Source organism: Calypte anna, chromosome 1, assembly GCF_003957555.1.
Source record: "Calypte anna isolate BGI_N300 chromosome 1, bCalAnn1_v1.p, whole genome shotgun sequence".
In the NCBI taxonomy this organism is placed as follows: Eukaryota; Metazoa; Chordata; class Aves; order Apodiformes; family Trochilidae; genus Calypte; species Calypte anna.
This window is the reverse complement of record NC_044244.1, coordinates 124,891,406-124,908,905: the sequence shown is the minus strand read 5'-3', so window position 1 is coordinate 124,908,905 and position 17,500 is coordinate 124,891,406. Positions and strand designations below refer to the sequence as shown.

Sequence of the window (17,500 nt, the reverse complement as noted above, 5' to 3'; positions counted from 1 at the left end):
AATAAAAAAAGATCACTTAATTTGAATTTGGTGTATCTCTGTCATTTTTGTTTGTGACTATAGCAATGTAGATAGGGATACCTAATAATTCTAGATTAAAAAAAAATAATTCTTATTTTTGTTTCTGCTCTACTTTGTTAATAGTTTTGTATTTTTGTCTGTTGTTATATGAAGACCCTATGCCCACTTATGACATAACTAGCAGCATTTATACAGCAATTATACTCTGGGAATGGGAAAGGTAACAGAAATTTTAACTCAGTAACAGGGTATCTTTCAGTCCTGGTTTGTTTTTAGAGTGTACTTCAGATCTCCTCCTTTCAGTGTATTTGGAATTTTTATATTTGGAATCAAGAGACACTTGGTAAGTAACGGTCCATATGTAGATCTGGTCCTGACATGGAATATTCACTCTGATGTGGAAGCAAGGAAGTCTGATTGGGTCTCACTGCATAATCACACCCAGAGAAACAAGACAGCCCCTTAAAACTTCTCTGAGCAAGTTTTATCCAAAGCTGGAAAAGATGGAAAGTCTGTGTAATATGGAAACATTATTTTGATTTTTCAAGTAGCAATGGTTAAATAGTAAATAGCAAATAGTAAAGTTAGGAGAATGCTCATCACAGACATCAGAGCACACTACCCTGCGACTTTCAAAATAGATGAGGGCTTGTCTGATTTCAGACTTTTCTTCAATTTGACTTAACACCCTGGATTTCTATGCTCTCAGAATACAGGAACATAACAACACGAAAAAGGCTATACTGGGTCAGACTAAATCTGACAGAGGTATCTGACATTCCACCTCTGACTACAGCCAAACCCAAATTCCTGTTGTGAAAGTATGATGTGAAAGACAGCATGATCTTTTTTTTTTCTTTTCTTTTTTTTTATGATCTCTTTTTTTTCTCTTGTCTGCTTCTCTTTCCTTATTTTCTGCTAGTCAAAAATGTCCATGCAGAATGGTTCTATTTTGGAAAATGTGATTTGACAGAATTGAGGCACAGCATGGTGATGTGTTGATTTAGTAGAAGATTAGAGTGGAGAATGAACAGACAGGCTTGCAGGCAAAAGCTGGAGCCCTGTGGCTGCCCAGACTTAGAAACAAGATGCATAAAAGACAAGATAAAACTTTCTAAATCAGCCTGAAGCAGAATACACAAGCTTTAGTCTTGCAAAAGAAACTGAAATCTTTGATCTTATATCTTGAACTAGGCTGTTTTTAAAAGGGTAGAAAATTATTTTGTGGTCAATTTTGGTCTTTTGCCTCTGATACTTGAATGGATGACTTAAATTGATCTGCCCTTTCCTACTTAGTTTGGTACCAATATGCTGCTTTCTCCTGTTGTGCAGTGCCCCTAAGAACAGTCTAGGCTATTGATGTGAAAATCAATAACTGATAACAAAGCATACAGTGAACTGTTAAGTTCATTTAACTTACAGTTTGAAATTTATTTTTTTTCTCCATTGATCATGCACTGTATATGGTGCCATTTGTTAGATGATGATTAGAGCTGAGAAAGGTGTGTTATGATGTGCATTAGGAAAAATTCATGACAGCTGTTTGGCTTAGCATCTTTCCTCAGAATAAATCTAAAAGAACAGCAATAAGCTTTTTTACAGAATAAAGTAGGTGAAGCAGTACGGGCTGTGTCTGCTGACAAAGAAAAGTGGAGATAAGTGATCAAAGACATTTCAATAGCAGCTGAATAGGATATCATAGAGCCGTGGCTCTGAAAGAGAAGCAGAAGCTGAAATATTCAGTATTCAGAAAATATCTAGAGCTAACAGTAGAAACAGTCACAGAAATTGGAAGCCATGGAATGAAGCAGAGAAGCAATAGGGATTTGGAAGACAGCTGGGAGAGAGATGACTGGAGCTGTGTGGAAGCTGAGAACACTGAGGGCAATTTGGGAGCAGTGGGTGGCCAAGGTCATGAAGAAAAATCTAAGTTACTGAGTAGTAGGAACATGTACAGGGATCTTATGACAAAACTTTATGCTTTCTCAGTAGCATTATTCATTTAACAACTTTTTATGTTTTTATACTTGCAGGATAGAACAAGCTTTGGAAGAACCAGATCAGCATTTGAAGACAATAGAATCACAAGTCTCAAAATGCAGAGATAATATGTTTGGACAGATGTTACTGTAATGCTGTCAGCTGCTGCTATCCCATATCAAGGCCTCCAATATTTGTTCTTTATTCTTCAAGCCAAAGCCCTTGGAGACAAGTGATTAAAGACAAATATTAGCTTGCTTTTTTTTTTTTTTTTTTTTGTTTGTTTTTTTTGTTTTCTTTTGTTTTTTTTTGGTTTGGTTTTTTTTTGTTTGGTTTTTTTTTTGTTAAGGGAAATTCTGAGAAAATCATGGCCTAAATGTACACCAACGGTTAAAAATACACAAAACAAATTAAAATTGCCTGCAACTATTTATTTTAAATCTCATATTTTTCAAGTCTTTTGAGCCCACAGCTATGATTTGCTAATGCCTGGTAAGTAAATACTGTAACTGAGGACAGAATTGGGCATCGGAGCCTTTTGTGAACTATGACTGTAAGAGGAAGGAATGAGATAACTTGAAAATCAGATTTTATTTCCCGAGACCAAATAGGGATTTGTCACTTCTTTTAAAAAGCTGCTTGGTTTTTTTTGTTGTTTTTTTTTTTCCTGAACAAAGATTTCTCCATAAAAATACTTCGTAATTTGGAAGTAAAAAAAGTGTCAACAGTCATTATGATACAAAAACTACAAAAGCCCTGCGTTACTCTGAGTGACCTTTTTTTTTTTACAGGGTGTAACAATTTTTAGGGTAAGGAGAGTCATAGAGGGAGCTATATGGTAAGATACACAAAAATGTGCACTGCAACAAAACTAAGATGGGTGACAATTTTTCAGTTTTATGCAAATCAGAGTCACTTGGAAGTTCGTTTTCTGTTTCTGATATATGAAAGTCTTTTATTTTTTCTTTGCCCTCATACCTTTCTGGAAGAGGTTTCTGTTGCAGGAGCAGAATTAGTACACTTCCTCAGGTCCAGCTGATTAGTAACTGTTGCAGTCTTTGTCCCGGCTAAACTGACCAATACCAACTGGCACCTTGTTACCAGGAAACAGCATTTGCTTGTACTCTGCTGATTGTTATATCCTACATCATGCAAGACTGTCTCTTCCCACAATGTGATGATGAAAGGATTAAAGCAAATTCCTGTTGAAAGTTTTGCTTTCTGCTGTTATTCGGGTTGATCCCTTACTGTTCTAATTTAGTAAAAAGAGAAAGGAGAAACGTTGATTTTTAATTTTTTTTTTTCTCTGGAAAAGTGCAAAGCTTCAAGTGGTAATGACACCAAATTTTGAATTCTGGTCCACTATTTTAGTCTATCAAAACCAAAGGAAAGATAATGAGAGTTTGAGTGTCAGCAATATTTTTAAAGGTTTTAATTTTTTTTTTTATATCAGCCACGACAACTAGTTTTAATGACTGTAGTTTCTATATGGTTGCTACAGGATAAACTTTAAGTAGCTGCTGGTCATAAAAGTCCTAGTAGCTGAAAAGAATTGTCTAAGTTTCCTGCTAAGCCAGCAAACAGTGGAAAACATCCTACTCTGCATGTGAGGTCAACAGTTTTAATTGGATACCTTGGGGGAAAAAAAAGAGCAAGTTCATTGATTTCAAAAGTTCCGGTGGTGTTCTCAGTCTACAGTGAAGTTTCCTTGATTACATTATTTTGAAGTTAAACTACTTATTCCTGTCTAGGAGTGCTTTTAGTTCTGATAATCCTGAGGTCATATCAGCAAGTTTTCTTGCTGTAGTCTTAATGGAAACAGAGCTACATCACAGAAGCTACAGATTTTGTAATAACCAGTATTCAAAATCAGAGTGAAATTTGGACAGCTGGCAAAACTCAAAGTTGCAAGTTACTCAGAACAAAATGTAGCCTAGAAAACTAGGTGTTGAAGATGACTGAGCTGGAGGAAACACAAGCTTGACTTTCAGATGCTGTTATGAGCCTACAGTGCTGAATTAAACCCATTTCTTTTTACATAAGGAGGAAATACAGAGGGCATACAGAGTGAGTAGGCCACATAATCGGGCCACATATTTTGAGGTTTTGACAATGTGTCCAGCACTGAAAAGGAATCTACCAATGTTTATTGTTCCCATTCTTGTCCATAAGCTATGTCCTCTGTTTATATTGCCTCTGCAATGATGCAACACTCAGCAAGAAGTGTCTGATTTTTGGAAATATCTGGCTTAGACCACTGGGAATGGCAGTGCAAGCTATTTAACAACACCTAACGCCCTAATCCAAACCATTTCTCACTCAGGTGCTGGTTAAAACATTCAGGACATCTATCTATTTGTACTTCTAAAAAATGTATTTATTTATATTTATTTTTGGATGGATTTATATCATGAAATATTTGCAGCAATTCCATTTAATAAAAAAATCCAGCATTAATTTGAAAAAATTACTTTGATAGGACTTTTTGACCAGGTCTAAATCTGTCAATAGAGATGAACTATGCAGCTCTGGGGTTTATGTGTTCATGCATAATTTCGTCAATTGAGCACTATCAAATGTATGTTCAAGACCTTGCTCCTCAAGGCAAAGATTTGCTTAAAGCAGGAGAACCGAGGTGGCTCTCAAGTCCTTAATCCAATGCAATTTATTTATTTTATAGATACAAGCTAAAATTGTACTAGCTAGAAGCTAAAACCTTTTTGTCTTTGTTCAGTTTTCCTGCTGTAGTTTGTACGTGAGCCTATTTCTAAGCAACAATCGAGGAAAACAAACAGGTTAATGGAAAATGAATGGTGTGTATATATAGAATCGGCTGCAGGTTACACCAGGGCAGCTCAGGAAGCAAAAGGTAGTTAGATGGCTGCGTGGCTAAACATATAGCTAGGTATAGCTGGATCTGGAGATCGCTTTTTTTTTAGGTGGCAGAGTCACTTGAGCCATACATACCCTGATGGTCTTTCGTTCGTCCCTCTCTTAAAGTGGGAAAGCGAAGCTGAAGCACCGCTCTCCCCCAGGGTAAAGCCCGCCCTAAGCCTGCCTCAGGGACAGGAGCGCAGCTCGCTGCCTGGGAAAGGGGAGGGATCACACCTGGGCAAGGGCAGCGGGGAGTAGGAGGAGGAGCCGGGGGCGGTGGTGGTGGAAGAAGAGGAGGAGGGGATGGTGGTGGTGGAAGAAGAGGAGGAGGGGATGGTGGTGGTGGAGTGAGAGGACTCCCCCGCCTCTGCCCGCCTCCCGGCTCGGCTGTACCCGGACCAGCCCCGCCCTTCCCTCAGCCTCGCCCCTCAGCCGGCTAACGGCCGCGGCTAACGGCTGCCGGCGCTACCTGTGCCCCGCCGCCCCGCCTCGCCCCGGCCCGGCCCCTCCCCGCTGCGGGCGGTGTGGCGGAGGCGGGACCCTCGCCGCTGGTTATCTGACCCCTCGCCGCAGTACCCGGTCTCTCTCTCTCTCTCTCGCCTTCTCTGCATCCCCGATCGGTTTCTCTGACCCCCCTCTTCCCTTTCCCCCCCTGTCCCCCCGCCATGCCGAACATCGTGCTGTTCAGCGGCAGCTCCCACCACGACCTGTCCCAGCGGGTGGCGGACCGGCTCGGGCTGGAGCTGGGCAAGGTGGTCACCAAGAAGTTTAGCAACCAGGAGACCAGGTGCGTGGGGCGGGCGGCGGCAGCAGCAGCGTCCTGGGGAACAGGCACTCCGACTTCTGCCTGTGGAGGGGGCGGTGCCCGGTGCGGCCTTACCTGCGCTCGCTTCCCGGCCACACCCCTGCAGCCGGGCGGCTGCTCCGCTCCGCTGCCTTCCCCGGGCTGTCCCCGGCTCCGGGCCGGCACGTCCCGCGGTTGCGGGAGCCGCGTAGGCCCTTGGGCCGCTCAATCGTTTGGGTGGCCCTGTCCAGGTGCGGGTGGAGCTGCAGGGGTACAGCACGGTTACGGGTGACCTAACCTGGCCGGCCCGCCCTCCCGCCGGCGACAGAAGGGGCCTGCAGGGAAGCAAACGCTGCACCGGAGCTGTCCGGGCTCTCTCGGGTTGAGCTAGTTCGGGAGAGCTCCTCTGGGCTCATCCTTGCGCTGGAGGAGGGGAGTGACGGCCCCTTCCCAGGTGGAGAGCATCCTTCCTGGGGCTGACGGTGGTATTTGCAGCAGGCAAACCTGTTTGCAGTCTGAGGGCTGTTCAGACAGTTAATTAAGCAGTTAATCAGTTTTATGCCCGTAAAAATGGTATTATCTGGATTTTATGAATTACAATATCTTGCACAGTTTCTTAAGTGGGTCTGTGAGGGGATATAAGAACAGGGTGGTGATGGTGGGATAAAAGCTTGCAAAAGAGCCTGGGTCAAATCACACTTCTGGATTGAGATCCCACCTGCAGTGGGATACTGGGTACTTTCTCCAGTTCTGGAGCCTCCCACATAAAAACAACTCAAAGCTCCTTGAACGTGTCTGGAGGAGAGCCACTAAAATGACCTGAAGGCTGGAGCACTTCACCTGTGAAGACAGGCTGAGGAAGTTGGGGTTGTTCCACCAGGAGAAGAGGAGACTCCGAGGAGACCTTGTAGTGGCCTTGAGCAACCTGATCAAGAGTGCTGGAAGTAGATGATCTTCAAGGTCCCTTCCCACCCTAGCCCTTCTGTGACTAGTTGCAACTGATCTTTATTTGCAGTACTGGCCAGCTGTGTGTGTGCAGTGGGCTGGTTACAGCTCCTGTATGGACTTCCTCTGTGGTGTAAGACCAATGGTCCTACATGAGGATAACACAGGTGTTATGAAGGCTTTGTCTTACCCCGAAAAGTGGAGGTGTATTAGGTTTCTGGCCAGCCAAATGCAGAAAGTAACGGATCACAGTGGAAAAAAAAACCAAACATGAAGGCAGCTTGCTCACTTGACTCTGAGGAAGTGCTTGCCATGTGTTTTTCTACCAATACTGCTGTTTACTAGCTTGTCATCTTAACTTATTTTGCCTATCTTGTTTACTCTTTTTTTTTTTTTTTTTTTTTTTAATGAAGAATTTTAAGTTGAAGTCACAGCTGTATGTTGATAGCATGAGCTGGTAAGACTGTGACTGCTTTTCTATATAGGTGTATGAGACTAGGGTGCCACCTGATTTTTTAAAAACAGGTTCCTGACTGTAAGTTGCTGGCTAGTCTCTGAAGTTATTGTATATTTATTTTTTCTGTTATTGTTCTGAATCTCTCAAACAAGCATGTTTTCATTGCTTCCTTTGAAAGATTAGCATAGTGTATTCTAAAACTGTTCTCACAAAGTTTATTCTTCCATTCTGTTTTCTGTTTTTCACTCCAAGTTTAATTGTTCTTGTTTTAGTTACGCTCATTGGCATTACTGTAAACCCTCTTCCATTGGTGTTCATGCAACCTAATGCTTGCACATGCTAAACCATCTATTCATTCCTGATTAAAGGAAGATTTAAAACTTCTCTCAAGTCTTTCCAGCCCCATAGTCACTTTATTGCTCTTTGATCTCTTTTCTCCATCATAAAACTGATTTTGTGTATTTGGTTGCATGACTCTTGCTAACTTATGTTTGATTTGATTTAATGTTCCAGACACACTTCTTTAGTTCTGTGGTTTGCTATACTTTAAGTGGAGATTAATTGATTTAGATTTCTGCCATAGCAGAAATTTATCTCCAAAGTTTTGTATTTAGTAAGTTAATTAAATTCTAGGCCTTAGGATACAGTAATGCCTAGTTTATCACTCTAACTTTTCCCAGGTGTGCAACATTGACCTCTGCCTTTAAACAAGTAGGTAGTGGTGACTGCAGCATGTCAGTGGTTTGGCTAATCTAGTAGTGCCAGTTTTCTTAAGCAAGCAGGGGTGTAGTGTAGTATAGATATGAGGAATGTATCTAATCTAAACACAAAACATTATTTCTCGTTGTTTCTGTTGCAATACTATGAGGTTAACATTGCCTTTTTTTATTTTGTTTTTCTCCCTATAATTAAAATGCTTTAAAACACTTGAAGTCCGTAAGTGTTTGGGGTTTTTTGTGGGTTTTTGTTTGTTTGTTCTGGGTTTTTTTACAATTTTGTACTTCTTATATTCTAAAATTAAGTTCTTGTCTCCCTTTCAGCACGTACAATGTATCCACTACATAATGTTTTAAGTGGATATTTATTTCAGGATGTTTACCTTCAAGTTTTGTAGACTGATGTAAGAGAATTCCTTAACAATGTACTTGAAGGTAAACTGCAGCTAAAATTGAGAAGTTATTTATGCAGTGATGGTCCTTTCCTAAGGCATCTGGATTTTCAGCCTGTCTTTAGAGCAAAGTTTCATATTGTGTGTATGTTAGCAAAAACTTCTTTCTTTCTATATAAAGATAATACAGGTTTGGTTTTTTTTTAATTTTTGTTGCATTATTAAATTTATAAAAAAGTGTATTTGCATTATGAAATACATTTGCAGTATTGCAGAATACTAGAACCTGATAGTTAAAGTGCTCAAAGAACCTTTAAACCTTCCCAATGGCTCTCAGGCAAACCCCTGTGCAAACAGATAAGCCTGGGCTGGAGGGTCATCAAACTCTTGCTTTGTCAAATCTGTTAAGTTAGCAAGTTGTAGAGAAGATTCATCTTTTGTAAAATCTGTTTTGCTGTCTGCTGCATCCTCTTTAACATAAATGTAAACTATGTGTAAATTGATAAATGTGTGCAGCCCCAGGCTTATGACTTTATCAAAAGGTCAGATCTAGAAACCCTTTGCTTGGGAACTGCAGTTGGTCTTGCAGAATAGTGTGGAGGGAAGACTAATTAAATATTTTGCATTAAATTTCAACTCAGGCTCTAGGTCTCAGTCCCAATCCTTAGCAGATGCAAGGGGGTTTGAGCAACTAAAGATGAACTCCCAAGTTCAGCCAGGCATAGGATCACCACTGACAAGCACTGTGGTTAAATGGGCAGGTACATTCCCAAGTTCAGAACTTTTAAAATGGGAATGGCTTCTCTTTAATTTATATTGAGACTAGTTTTTCATGCAATATACTGGTTCTCTAGTGATGTGTAGGCATTCAGCATTCTCACAGGTCTGCAACTGAGAAATGTGCTGTCTGTGCCAGAGGAAGTGAGGGAAATTGCCAGTAGACTCAGCCACAGCCCTGTTTTTTTTCCTCCTTTCATCTAAATAGTATGGAAATGCTTTTCTGCAGCTGAGTACCAAAGTCAAGCAGCCCTAACTAAAGCAGCTCCTCAATAATATCTGGTTGTAGAAGATAACTCTGTTCAGTATTCAAAGCTTGTATGTCAATTAAGTACCAGCCATTCTCCTGGTGGGAGCTTGGGTGGTACCACCTTCTCACTTATCTAGCAAAATGTTAGGGCTGCCCTGAGGGCTCAGTCAATTTATCTTCAAACCCCAGAAAGAGCAATCATCAGCAGAGTTGGGCAGGATGGAGGAAGAGGAGAAGAATGGAAGTCCTTAAAACCAGGCATAACTGTTGTAGCCTCAGCATTATGAAATTCTGACTGAAGCATACAGATTGTAAATGTTCTTTGTTGTTCACAAAATTGTGTCATAGTACACTGAGATGACATTTAACTATAGTTGATACACATTTAAGTCCCAGTGAAGGTAATTTTGGTGAGTCAGCTGATAAAAAAATTTATCACTGAATGTACATCACTTCTTAAATATTTCCTACAATATATAATATGTTTACTTTTCTAAAAACTAATGTTTTTCTTTTAATGCTGTGCTTGATATATTTGTCCTTCTCAAAATGGAGAAACTGGAGTAAGAGAGAGCATCCTTTTACACACATCTGCCCCAGTGGAAGAAGCTAGTGCTCCCACCCATTCTTTTGAGCCTTTGAGTTTGCTTTCTTTTTCCTGTCAGATTCATGGGCTGAAGTGAGTTGTCTTGTGGATCTTCGCAGTAAGGGAATTGAAATTCTGCCTGGCACATATGAATTTGGAGGCTGCCTTCCTGTATCTTAAATTTAGCTGCTGAACCTGTGTTGTTTCAGAAATATTGATTTAAGTGTATGGAGGAAAATATGGGTTGACTTCAAAGGGACATTGTCCACTGTGTGGGAAAAGCTGTGTCGTTGGTATGAGGGTCATTTGTTTGTAAGTAAACAATATAATTGGTATCTTGGACTGAAATTTAGTCTTAGAAGGGTAGAAAAAAAATAGTTGATGATTCCTTGCAGGAATCTTACAAGCATGGATGTGAATTTTTATTTCATGCAAAGTGTGGTAATGGAAAGCATTAGTTCCATGAAGTAAATAATAGAAAAAATCAGAAACAAACCTGGAAACTTTTGGACCAGTGCTATATATCAGGGATGCACAATTCAGCACTGGGCTGTAACATTTTCCTGCCATGTCCCTTCTGACACCCTGCAGCTCTCCTACTGAAGTTGCCTCCAATGCCTCACTACATTCCCGTAGCCTGGCTCCTTCGGGTTCAGCCACTGGGGGGCAGGGAGGTCGTCGTCTGTGTCACCCACAGTGAAGTAGGTGGTCATGGTGTTTGCACCAATACTCCAGTCATGGAGTAAGCAAGCTCATGTGATAAGCTGGTGTTAAATCAACTGTAGGTGATAGGGAACAGAGACATGCTGGGATGCAAAATATCTCCTCATACCATCCAGATGCTGAACAAGTGATTTGCAATCAGAGTTGTGCTCTGTCTGTGGCAAGGGAGACTGGTGTTATTCGTGATCCCTTATGCCCACTTATGCTGCCTTGAGCAAGGGATTTTACTACCTTGGTTGAATAAGATAAAACTTGTTTTCAGACTGTGTTTTGTGTGTGTTTTGTTTATATAGGGAATTGGAGATGCAAAAAATGTGGCTGTTTATTTATTTTAATTGCTCTGAATCAGAAAAAGGCCCAAAAATATTTTGAAGATTTTGGTTTGAGGCTTCCACTTTATTGAGCTTCCTGTATACTCCACACTTTTTTTCTTCAAGTAGATACTAAATTCTTGATATTTAAACCCAAACAATTATGTGTGAATAATGGCTGATGATTCCACATATCATTAGCTGCATAGTTTGCTGCTCAACCCTTGAGTAGTCTCTGCATGTGATCAGGCTTGCTAGACCTTTGCTTCCAAATTTCTGAGGGCTCCTTTTGGACTGCCACTTGGCAGTCCAGAGATGCTTAAATGAAGTTTTCCTCTTGCAGTGGCAGGCTATGTGTGAGACCAGAGAGTAGGAAGATATTTCCCATCCTGTGGTGCTTACCAGTCTGGTGTCCACCATTAGGACAGGCCAGTTGTTAATGAAGATCTGGTTGGGATTTAGTCTTGGAGCAACTAGTCAAAGTGGAAGAGCCTAGTGTTGAGTGGAGACCATGAATGCCAGGTGATATGGCATTCCTATAGGCATAAAACCAACTCTGATATTTTATTGGTTCTTTGCTTTGGGCTTTGTTTGGAACCCACTTTTTTTTTGTATAGAATCACAGCAGTCAAAATATTTGTTCAGTAAGTTGGAGGTCTTGCGTTAAAAGGCTTTCCTCTGCAAAATGTGCTCCCAAAGGAAAGAGGTCAAACACACCCCTCAGATTAGTGCTTTCCATTGGCTGAGTTTCAGTGAATTGCAAATTCAGCATCCGGATTTTTTTATCACTTTTGAGGTATTGATTCTTTTTGCACATTGTATGAGGACTCTAGACCTTAAATTTTGACACATTTTCTAGTTGTTAGAAGTGCCTGATTTTGAATTTTGTTTAAGCAATGCTTCAGGCATTTAAATATGTTTGTAATGTCAGTGGCTTTTGAGCCTTTTCCTTAATTCATGGTAATTATTCTATTCAAGTTTTTACTTATTAAATTGAATTCTCAAATCAGCCTTTGCAAGATGTGGGCAGATACCAACACTCAAACGTGGTTTTCATCTTGTGTTGTAACTTTCCCAGCTACAGCCTTGTACTATGGACTTTACACAACTGGCTCAAAGTTAATTACTTTTGTGGGCTACTGATTTCTATATTTTTTATTTTAAAACACAGTTGTGTGGTGTTAGGACTTCTAATGTAATGATTTTGTTGGTTCATCTTGAACGAGAAGTTTATTTAAACTATTACCAAATAGCTGAATTTGATTAAATTGCATAAAACAAATAGAGCTTGTAATCTTGAGGCAAGATTTTGTTCTTGTGTCCTTTCTCTGTGTCCTCACTATGTGAAATTGTTTAAATAACCTCCAGACAGTTAATTTGGCCATGATATAGATGGTCTAAGTGTAATTTAGTAGTAATGTTAGTAAGATAACTCACAAAATTTGATTGCTGTTAGCTTGGTGTTTTCCATAGGTATCTGAGGTGCAACAATTTTGATACCTGGTACTGTAGTTTATAGACTTATTGTTTATCTCTTTATATCTGAATGTTAAAAAAGGTGGAAAAAACCCCAAAATTAACAACTACCCCCAAAAAAACCCTACCAAAAAAAATCCAACAACAAAAAACCCCATGCAAAACTCCCCCAGTGTGGTTAGTTAAGGCTATGTCTGATGAAATACTTTGAACATAGTGATTTGCTATCTTTTACTTACTGGTTTGATAAAGATAAAATAGGAAGCTGTGTGAATATTTGCTGTCTACACAGTGCCTCTCAATACTAGGCTTTAAGAAGGCAGACAGTAATAGGTACTGATGTTTTGCACAGCTGTCTCCAGTTGATTTGGGAGAAGATCTTAGTGCAATAATTACATCTCAGTATTCTCATTTATTATCTTGATTATTTTAGTTTGCACATAACCTCTGTGTCTACTAGAAAAGATATTTCTATTTACAGCTATATTTCTATGTGCTAAGTAAGGGTGTCATTTTGGCCTGAAGAACATAAACAATTTTTTTTCAAATGCACTGAGAGAAAATAATAGCAGTTTGGTTTTCTAAGTTGTTTACAGATGAAAAAGTTCTTGCTTGGCCAAGGTGGCTGAAAAATTGAAGCAGCATCACTTCAGATCCATTTTATTAACCAGATCTATATTTATCTTAAAGTATATTCCTCAGCCTTCTGCAACCTGTTATATCTTTGCAGTGTGCTTAGAAAGGAGCAAAACAACTCCAAGTGCTATAGTTCAGTGTTCTTTGTGTAGATAATAAACTGTAAGTTCATGTATTTTTGTCATCCAGCAAAGTGTTTTTCCTATTACATAATGTCTCTATGAAACTGACAGTACATTTTGCCCAGTTACTGAAGTCTTACTTTGCCCTCCCTGTCATTCCAATGACTCTTAAGACTGTGTTCTCTTAGTCTTTTTCTAATGTCTTCTCCTTTTTAATGACTCCTAGGCTAATTTCTAGTACTGGAGTGTAACTTGAGTTGAACGAGGTGCCACAGAGCTGCTTATGGTGGCATTCTCCTTTTGACTTATTCCAAAGGTGTATGTGACAACACTTGTTATTAAGTCAAGTGGCAATTATAGGTTTCCAGAGCCCTCATAATAATCATGAATCTGTAACGATGATTGAGGCTGCCTCCATAAGCTAGTGGGTAGTGGCTTTACTCAGAGCTGGCTTTGTGTGTTCAGCAGCAATGAGAGTTTCTCGGTTTATTTATTTATTTTGGGGGCTTTTTATATTTCTGGGAAGCAGAACTCTGATATTCCTGTGCCAGAACTGGTTTTGTGTAGGGCTTCTAATTAAGCCTAATCAGTTCTTCCAGTTGTGGAATATGTTTAGTGTACTACTGAACTTATGTTGATGAATACTTCTTTAGCTCCAAAACAGGAAAAAAATCCACTATGAAAATATTTTGATCAAAACAATTTCCTCTGAAGAGTTCTATTCCATTGATCAAAAACTTGGGCAGGGAAGTAAAGGTTTCATCAGCAAAAATCATGTCTTTGTACTATGATGAAAACCTCCAAAAGGTTTCCTTGATTAACAGTGACATATGTGCAGATGACACTGTTTCTGTCCACCTCTGTCCTTCCAGACAATCTGGTGTTTGTTGGATGATTTGCTTTCTTTTTGCCTTAAGAAATCCTGCTAGTAGCATTCTCTAGGAAAAAAAAACAAAAACAAGAAACAATCAGTTAAGGAAAAACATTAAATTAAGACAGGATCTTTTTGAAGGCTGTTTGGAACTTTAGAGGAGTCAAACAGTGGAGCTGAGAATGTGGACTCAACTTGATGGTAATAAATCAAATGTTTGCATGCCATTAAGGTGATTTTAAGCAATAAATTCTTTTTTCTGTTCTGTAGCTACAGAAGGCCAAAGCAGCTTGCACAGCACCCTGAAAGCTTATATTTATAAGTTGTTCATATTGTGTTTGTCTTGGACAAGCCTTAACATTGAAGGACCCACTAATTATTTGATCCACATCTGGGCCATTTGGATGGTTTCCAGCTAGCAGCTTTTGCTTATTTGTGTCTAGGATAAAAATGCAACACTTTTAAATAAGTGTCCAAGGTATTAGTGTTTAATAATTAAGATTAACTTAGTAGAGCATGGATTTGAAATATCTGATTACCTCATTATTTAGGTGGTATTTCTTGTACATTTTTTATTGATTCAGAGAAAAATGGTTATTCTGCTGGATTTACATGTGAGTTTTGGAGTAACAGATGTGAGAAGTTACTGGGGGTCAGCAGGAGATTTCTCCTGCTTGGTTCTAGAATTGAAAAAGGGATTCATGTTCAGTTGACTTATTTTAATTTCCCTATTTCATTATAAGCTATATTTAATTTTCAAATTCTGTGGTGCTAGCAGTGATCAGTGCCAGAATTTTCTTTGAAATCTGTGTGTGAATAAGATAACTCTTAGAGACTATCATAAGGAACAAAAGTATGAAAGCACAGAGCAAATGGAAGGACTGACACAATGTAAGAGTTGTTGAGTCACAGTGAGCTGTTTGAGTAGCCCTCTCAGATTTTTTTTTTTTTTTTTTTAAACAACTTCACCTGGACAATATAGCGTACATTTTCACCAGACTTCTGGTCTGTCTTTTTTTCTAAATTGCAGTAGTTTTTTGGATTCAGTAACATCTTGGTTATCATAGAAAAATAATTGCCCTCTTTTAGGAGGTATTTTGATGCAGAGTATGTAATGCTCTAGTGCTGGTTCTGTTGTTTCTGTGCTTATGTATGTTATTCTCTAAATGGTTATTTCCTTCAGGAATGGCAAGTACGCAGAATATACAGGCTAAGGAAACAAACAAGTAACAGTGATTACATGTTGGTTAGTGCTGACCTTATGAAGTCCATATTTAGGAAGTGAATTTTAGACTGACATATTGAAATAGACACTCTATCAAGGGGACAGTTATCTAAATTGCTGTAAAAAACATCTTGCTCTGCATGTGGATAAACTTATTTGTCAAAATAAAACTTTTTTCTATTCTTTAATAGTGCTTTTCCAGTAATTCACATGCTTAAATGGTTTTCTCCTGCTCTTTCAGTGTAGAGATTGGTGAAAGTGTGAGAGGAGAAGATGTGTATATCATCCAGAGTGGCTGTGGAGAAATAAATGACAACTTAATGGAACTGCTCATCATGATCAATGCTTGCAAGATTGCATCATCCTCCAGAGTGACTGCTGTAATTCCATGTTTTCCATATGCCAGGCAAGATAAGAAAGACAAGGTAGGTAAAAATTGTAATTTCAGAAGGCTTTTTTTCATCTGGTTCACTTGACATTTTTGGAGAAGAAGCTTTTCACAAAAAAATTTAAGTTATTTGAAAGATTTGCTTTTTTAATGCTTTTTCAGTAAAAAGACTGTTTATATTGTCCATAGGTGAATGGTGACAAATTATTTTTTGTGTTTGATAATTGACACTCCTTCAGTTTGAAAAAGTAGGTACATGTGTGTGGTATATTGCAGGATACTCTGCTAGCAGACCTCACCTTTGGAACATTTTCATGCCTTTCCTAACTTTTTTTTTGTTTTATCTCTGAATATGTTGAGAGTACATCCTTTTTAAACACATTAATTGCATGGGATTAAATCCTAAATTTGAAGTGCTGTAACCATTGTGTAGGTGGGCTTTGCCCTATATGGTTAAACAGAGCCAAATTGAAAACACTGATTAGGTCTTCTACACATGAATTAATGAAAACTAATGAATTTATCAGAACATTATTTTATGCTGCAAATCAGATTCAAAAAGGAAAGGTTTTATATCAATAACAATTATTTTATTGATGCAGACCAAAAATTGTATGGAAATCTCCAAAATACTCTTCTGGTCCTAGCTTCCTTCTGAATTTGGTCAGCCATGACAGATAAATACACTAGTTCAACCAAGTCAATAACATAGTAACAAACACTCTGTGACAAGTGAGTTTTATTTTTAAAAAAGCAGAACTGAACCTTCCTATATCTACTATATATGCAAAAAAAGTCTAATGTCATGTGAATGTTAATTTTTAACTAAGCTCACTTGGGAAGAACTAGGATGAATGTGAATTTGGCTTTTAAGATTGGAGTGCAGTGGTTGTCTTTTTGGAAAACAGCCCCTCTCTGATACTTCCCACAAACAGACTGATCCCTCCTTTAACTTTGGGCATCAAGCAGACCATACTGAAACCCTTCTGTTCTTTACATTTCTTTTATATGAAACTTGACAGGCCTGAGAAGTGATTCAGAACCTAAAAGTAATAGCAGGTGTTACAAAATATGTAGTGCTCATCTCTGATGTCTGAGAACTATATACAGAAAAGTTCTTTTCATTCTTTGAGTGCAGGCTCTCTAACACCATGATATCATTATCAAGACCCACTTGTTAAACTTCCAAAAACAGATTTCAGGAGTTAGATAGTAGCTCCCTATTCTTCGTCTGCATCTTTTGGAATTTTATTTTTGTGGTGTTTTGTACTGAATAATGTTCTCCCTTGAACAAGAGAGCTGAAATACTTTTTTATCAAAAGAGCCTTGAAAGGGAACTGATAAACATTTTGTTGAAGGGGAAGGAAAGTATCTTGCCATGTCTTGATTTCAAAGTTAAACTGAAAGATTCTGCTGTACCATCCTGTAAGTTCTTGGTGTGAGAAAAGGATGAGTATGTCCCAACTTCTATATTAATCTGTGCTATGCCTTGAAAAGGGCACCCCAAAATCCATGTGGCAGACTACCAAGAGACACTTAAAACCCAGAGTGTGGTAGCTCAACATGCCACCCAGGAGCATTTTGTCATAGAAATGATGCTATCTGAAGGTGGCTAGCTAAAAGTGATTTTGATGAACACAGATTTTGAGCATTTTTCCAGACTGTTCTCTGTGTCAACGAGCTCTGTTCTAGTCTTCTGCAATTCTAGGCAAGCCATTTCTTTTTTTTTTTTTTTTTTTTTAACTCTGTTTTGCAATTGGGAAAATGTTTGTCATCTTTGAAAACTAACCTTGGTAGTTGACCTCCATGTTGCAAAATAAGCTATAATACACACCTGTCAGCACTGGGCAGCGTATTGATAGGGAGATCTTTCTCTTGCTGTTGGATTGCATCATGTCACTTGGTCTTCGACCTATGTTGAGTGCACAAGCTTTGTATGCCACCCGAAGTGTCAGTAAAGTGTCAG

The 17,500-nt window shown here is 39.0% G+C and overlaps 1 protein-coding gene across 2 annotated transcripts in view; it reads left to right on the top strand.

Moving 5' to 3' along the window:
- Positions 1-5,354: 5,354 nt before the first annotated feature.
- Positions 5,355-17,500, top strand: part of PRPS2 (phosphoribosyl pyrophosphate synthetase 2) — a 28,291-nt gene continuing 16,145 nt past the window's right edge. The window contains exons 1-2 of one of the 2 annotated variants that reach the window (XM_030469633.1): positions 5,355-5,662; positions 15,388-15,571. In XM_030469633.1, coding sequence (XP_030325493.1) covers positions 5,541-5,662; positions 15,388-15,571 — 306 coding nt within the window. In that variant the 5' untranslated portion in view covers positions 5,355-5,540. The remainder of the gene's footprint in view (positions 5,663-15,387; positions 15,572-17,500) is intronic. The other variant, XM_030469634.1, reaches the window with a different exon arrangement.